This window comes from Scardinius erythrophthalmus (assembly GCF_964197995.2).
Source record: "Scardinius erythrophthalmus genome assembly, chromosome: 21".
Lineage (NCBI taxonomy): Eukaryota > Metazoa > Chordata > Actinopteri > Cypriniformes > Leuciscidae > Scardinius > Scardinius erythrophthalmus.
This window is the reverse complement of record NC_138241.1, coordinates 15,787,417-15,793,764: the sequence shown is the minus strand read 5'-3', so window position 1 is coordinate 15,793,764 and position 6,348 is coordinate 15,787,417. Positions and strand designations below refer to the sequence as shown.

The 6,348-nt window shown below is 38.0% G+C and overlaps 1 protein-coding gene across 2 annotated transcripts in view; it reads right to left on the bottom strand.

Moving 5' to 3' along the window:
• Nucleotides 1-1,166: 1,166 nt before the first annotated feature.
• Nucleotides 1,167-6,348, bottom strand: part of ppp2r5eb (protein phosphatase 2, regulatory subunit B', epsilon isoform b) — a 33,056-nt gene continuing 27,874 nt past the window's right edge. For both annotated transcript variants that reach the window (XM_081351446.1, XM_081351445.1), the window contains exons 7-13: nt 5,758-5,866; nt 5,615-5,668; nt 5,465-5,515; nt 5,211-5,330; nt 4,835-4,962; nt 2,766-2,867; nt 1,167-2,668 (exon numbers count right to left, since the gene is read on the bottom strand). In XM_081351446.1, the coding sequence (XP_081207572.1) occupies nt 2,569-2,668; nt 2,766-2,867; nt 4,835-4,962; nt 5,211-5,330; nt 5,465-5,515; nt 5,615-5,668; nt 5,758-5,866 (664 nt within the window). In that variant the 3' untranslated portion in view covers nt 1,167-2,568. The remainder of the gene's footprint in view (nt 2,669-2,765; nt 2,868-4,834; nt 4,963-5,210; nt 5,331-5,464; nt 5,516-5,614; nt 5,669-5,757; nt 5,867-6,348) is intronic.

Sequence of the window (6,348 nt, the reverse complement as noted above, 5' to 3'; positions counted from 1 at the left end):
ATCCAAAGTTTTCCGCAAAAGCAAAAGTATCATTAGCTGGTTTGCAAAATTTTAATGTTGAGCTCTGTTGCACTCTTGTGGATGAATTTGGTACTGGTGAGTAGAGGGCTGGAAAGAGAATCAAACTACAAAATACACATCTGTCGAATAAAAACAAATTGTCAATAGTAATAGATAACCTAAAAATGAAAATCCTCTTATTTATTCACGCTCAAGTCATTCAAATCCCCAAAGAAAACAAAAGGAGAAATAATTTATTACAAAGATTATGCAATAAAATGATACTCATAGTGGCCAGGTGTTTAAAAAAAGGTGAGTAACAACAATTAAAAATTTTCTGTTCTTACAAGTGAACAGTAGCAGTTTCAAGTTGACAAAATATTTAAAATATAATGTGGTTGATTGTGTAAAGAATCATTCTGGGGTGCGTTCCCCCAAAAGCATCGTTATTCAATTCAAGTTCAGTTGAATTGTGTTGATAACTACGGAACTTGCGACCGCAGTTGGCTGTGGGAAACGCACCACTGACTGTTTTTAAACACATAACACAACATCACCAATGATGCTTGTCTTTTTGATGAATTCATTAGAAGAACCAGCTCAAGAGAGTCATTCGTTTGTACAATTTGTACGACTCATTGCAGCAGTATGACTTGCTTGAGTATTTAAAAGAAGCATTCTGACTGATTTGACTGGATAGCCCAAGTTCAACAATGATTTTTGAGTATTTTGGATCAATTTATTACAAGAACCAGTTCATGAGTCACTTGTGCGACAATGAGTGACAGGAAGCACGATTCATTGCTACCACTGCAATTCTGATTCAGTTCAGTTTGTAAACGAATCATTCAGTGAGCGTTTTCCCCAAAGCCAACTATGGTCACCAACACAGTTCAACGGAACTTAAAACCACAGCTGTTTGACGATTCTTTTGGGAGACGCACCACAGATGGGCTTTGTGAACAGATTCAACTGATTAATTAAAAAAGATACTCAAAAAGAACTTTAAGGTATGTAAGAACAGTTAACAGAAGCAAAGATCGTGAAAACAAGAAACATTTCTCGATTTCCGACCCTAATAATGCCCAACGTAAAAAGTGTTTTCACATTTACGCTTTCATCCGCTCACACACGCCACAAAAAAAGCAAATGTGCATTTCATCTTTATCACAAAACAGGTTTAATTTAATATCTCTTTATTTTTTAAAATAATTAAACATTTGTATTTCTCCGACCCTTTTTAACTTTTGTAATTGTTTGATGTCTTGGGCTTTCTAAAGCACAGGTTCAATTCTGACAATGCTCACCACAGCATCAGTCCTCCACAATCCCCCTCTCACTCCCCCCCAATCAGCAACTAAGTAAAAAAAGGAAGTGAGAACAAACTCCACTTGGTCAAAAGAAAAAAAACAAAACCAATTCCAGACAAAAAACCTAAACCCAAAACAAATTAGAAGTGAAACCCAAGAAAGAAAGAACGAAAAGATAAATCCCAAGAGGCTGTTCAATCTTTCCTCATCATATACTGGATTCTCCTAAACAAAAAATACGCTAAAGGTTCTACTAGATACAGAGTATCAAAGTACTGCATTCAAATACAGTATACAGGTACTTAACACTGTAAGAAACTCCCTCACACACTCGAATGCAGAATGTGTGTGTGAACGTGCAGTTCCATTTCTCGTGACAAGCTTCTCCGGTTTTGCTGCTGGAATTCTAGACACTACCTCAGATGTGTGTGTTGTGTCTCTCATTCACTGGTACCAGTACCGGACTGGTGCTAAAGAGTCCAAATGAGTGTACCGCATTTGGACAGAAAAAGAACGAAAAGGGGGGGGGGGGTATCATACACAGTATCATGTGTATTCATGATACTGTGTCCACTTCCTCTTCTCTGCTGATTACTGCATAGTGTCCTTTGCGTTCCCTTTGGAGAAGTCTACAATCCAGACCTGCTGCATTTATCCAGATGTTAATGGATAAACAAGGGTCAAAGGTTGAGGGTAGACAAATCTGCTTTCAAATATTCAGGACACTCAGGTGGCGAATGTTGATCCAATTCAGAGAGCGCTGACATGAAGAGGAAAAGAAAAAGGGGGTGAGTATGGGACGTAGAGAGGGGGCAGGAAGTGAGGAGAGAGAGAGAGAGAGAGAATTGGGCTGGTGTTGTTCAGTAAGGATGGGCGAGGTAAGTCAGATTGGTAGGTTGAGATTCTCCGTTTGTTTGTTTGATTTTCTTAACAGCAGTCGTTCATTTCAGTCCTACTGTCTATTCAAAGTCCTTCCAACTCCAGTGCGGGTTTCTCTTTTTTTTTCTTTTTTTTTTTTTTTGCTTATTTTTATTTTTTAACTTACTTTCTAGTCACGTTCTTTTTCGGCATAATATTTTTAAGGGGGAAAAAAAGAGGATAAAATAAAGTTATTTACAGTGCTTTTGAAATAATGAGACTGACGAGGTGAATCTACGTAAAGTAAGTCGCACAAATACAGAAAAAAAAAAAAAGTGGCCAACGTTCCGAGCGCGTGGTGGAGGCGTTGGGGAAAAAGCGGTCCAGGAGAGGCGCGTCATTAAGTGGGAATAATTCCGTCACTCTGGAGGCTTCTCTTCAACTCCAGATCCTCCAACTTCTTCCACAGCTCTTCCCTCTCCTTCTCTTTCTTCTTCTCTCTGAGGAATGACAGAAATAATGAAAATAACGGTGAGGAGGGTATGTTTAACACCACATGCACAAGCCAAAGAGTAAAGAATCGAAAAAACAGCTCACCTCTGACGATCTGACTTGTAAGTGGACGTGAGTTCATCGAACAAAGTGCTGTTCATTTCCATGAAGGACTTCAGAACATTATAGACTAAAGCTACTATGGCCCTTAAAGTGGAGAAAGAGAAAGAATTAGACCATTTAAAGCACTTGGATGGACAGGACATGTTTACTCCAGCAGATGGCAATATCCAATTAGTGCTGGACAGTGATGACAGTGTTGTGAATATCACACACAGATATACTGAAACTTTACATAGAGGCTGTGAGTGTACACTACCGTTCAAACGTTTGGGGTCGGTAAGGTTTTTTATGCTCAACATAATACAATTTAAAGTAAGAGTTTTTCTATACTTCACTATATTTTAAAATAATTATTTTCTTTGTTGGCAAAGCTACATTTTCAGCAGCCATTACTCCAGTCTTCAGTGTCACATGACCCTTGAAAAGCTTTTTCAGGATTCTTTGATGAATAGAAAGTTCAAAAGAAATTATTTTCAGTCTAACAATTATTCACAGTCTTTACTGTGACTTATGATCAACAATGTATTCTTGCTAAATGAAAGTATTATTTTCTTTAAAAAAAAAATCTTACTGACCCCAGTAGTGAACAGTTGTAAGGAAGCTTGTTTCCGCCACAATAAAACATTTTAAAAGATAATTGCGACTTTTTCATCTCACAATTGCGAGTTTACATCGCGAGATATAAAGTCAGAATTGAGAGATATAAACTCACAATTGCGTGCAATAAAGTCAGAATTGTGAGAAATAAACAATTTTGACTTTTTTCTCGCAATTGCGACTATATCACACAATTCTGACATATTTTCTTAGAATTGTGAAATATAAACTCGCAATTGCTAAGGAAAAAAAGACTTTTCCTCAGATTTGAGAGTTTATGTGAGTCTCACAATTATGACTTTATAACATGCAATTGCGACTATATCACGCAATTCTGACTTCATATCTTGTAATTGCGACTTTATATCACGCAATTCTGAGATAAAAAGTCAGAATTGTGAGATAAAAAGTCGCAATTACCTTTTTTAGTTTTTATTCTGTGGCAGAAACAAGTATACAGTAGTGAGTTTCACATAAAAACAAACAAACAACTAAATTAACTTCTCCAATAAAGGAACCACATAAGCAATGTCCCAATATCCCAAAAGCAATGTGTGGAAAAAGTGCTTATTTTTTATTATTTAAAACAGAATTATTTTTATTAATTCAATAATAGTGTCCTGAGAGAGTTTGGAAATTGAGGAAAATGCAGGGAATGTGATTAGGACAAGAGAGGCTCCAAAGAACTCTTGAAAGCCTCACAGACTGCCAATGTTGGTGTTAAAGGGGGGTGAAATGCTATTTCATGCATACTGAGTTTTTTACACTGGTAAAGAGTTGGATTCCCATGCTAAACATGGACAAAGTTTCAAAAACTAAGTTGTACGTTTGAAGGAGTATTTTTGTTCCAAAAATACTCCTTCCGGTTTGTCACAAGTTTCGGAAAGTTTTTTTTCGAGTATGGCTCTGTCTTACGTAAGATAGAGCGGAATTTCCTTATATGGGTCCTAAGGGCACTTCTCCGGTAAGATCGCGGGCGCACGCGCACTCTTAGACCAGAGCAAGAGAGTGAAAACCGTTCGCCATCAAAGCGCCCTGCCCGGCTTTTGGGAAGTCAATGTCACCAAAGAAGTGTGTTTTTGGTTGCCAGGGCAAGACAACCCTGCACAGATTCCCAAAGAACCCAGCGCTAAGGAACCCGTGGATGGAGTTTGTTTTCCTGAGCATAAACGGAGTTGTGTAAGACTGTTGTTCCCTGCATTTCGACGATGATTGTTTTATAAACAAAGCCCAGATCGACAGATTTGCAGATCGTCTAATGCTTAAGGATCGAGCAGTCACAATGATAAAGGTTTTAATCTTTCAATTAAAAATATAATAAAACAAAAGACTTTTTGGAGATATGAAGGATGCAATATTACTCTATAGGTACTCAAGATTAACAGGAGATTGAGTGAAAATGAGCATTTCACCCCCCCTTTAAATAACATCAGAAGAGTGTGGCTTTGACTCACGGGTTCCAGTGTTCTTTGGAGATCCGGTACAGACTTGTGAACATTATGGGAAGAATCACGTTGGAGTTTTCCTCAATCAAACTCATGATGTACTCATTATTCCAGTAGTACAGAGCTCTCTCAGCCACCTGGACACACATAGAAACACATGATGTAGAATTTATTTTGCATCTTGATGCAAGCAATTGCTACATGCATTTATAAGCATTTTGATACAGTCAACTCCAGAAGAAAACCTGAAAAAATTGTGGTGAGAACTGATCTGTTGTGAAATATCATTATTAAATATCATAATTTATTAAAGAGCAAATTTCTGCCAACATAATTATATTTGGACCAGTTTAATTCAGTCTTGGACAAGTGGGTTTGTGCAGACCTGAAAATGAGGGCTGGAGACACATCTAGAGATCTGTTTGAAAAGAGGCTCCTGGATCTTCACAAACTGCGTGGGCTCAATCACATCCAGAATCTCCTCCAACTCTCCTAGGTACATGACCTACACACACATCAATGCAGACAATCAGAGCAGTGTATGAAGAATAATGCATCCTATATCGTCATCAACACTTCCACTGTCCTGAAATCATGACCGATCAACCTCTTGCTGTGAATTAGCTCTATTCAGCTCACCTCTTTCTGACTGCAAGTTTTAGGCCAGAATTTCAGCAGACCTCTGATAACCTGTTAAAAGGAGAGGAAAACATGAGACTGGTTAAATAAATGGACTTAAAAAAAAAGAGAGATGATCAGTGAAAGGCTTTGTACGTTTACTGCACTTACTGGTTCTGTTAACGCTGGGTCTTTCTCTAGGAACTGTACAATACAATACGCCAGCTGTGAAAACAACAGTAGTTTCATTGACAGGATCAAGACTGCAGGAAGTGAACTCATCTGAATGTTTTAAAACTCATGGGCACTGGTACCTGTGCGTGAAAAAGCGAGAGGCTCCTGACGGTGTGAAGAGGAATCAAAACTTTCACCAAAAACTGTTTGTGCTCTGCCTTCAGCGGCAGAGCGAAGCCATTGATGATGCTGACAGGAGACAAACACAACTTTCACTAACAGAATTCTGATTGGGTAACCCTGAATTTACCCCTACAGTCAGCACAATGCAAAACTCAGAGTCATTTAATCTTCAGGGGTTTTCTGCCAATTTAATCATATTTGAGGGAAATTCCTGAGAAAACTGTGCTATAACCTTTCAGTTCTCAAGTTTGACAAAAGCTGCAGCGGATGTCAAGATCTTTAGTGAATAACAATTTAATTACAGCCTGTTCCTCACAAAAAGCTTTTGTCTGGCCAAGACTTAGAACAATCACATGAGTATGGACTATTTTTATGGAGCCCCTGTAGACTGTATGCTTTTACTGTATGGAAACTTCTGCTCGTCATGTGGTTTTACAATAACATGACGGGAATTAAAATACTTTTTATTTTCAGATAAACCATCCCTCTAAGACTTACATGTTGAGGTGATCAAGAATAACTCGTATCTCATGTAAAAGAAAATCCCA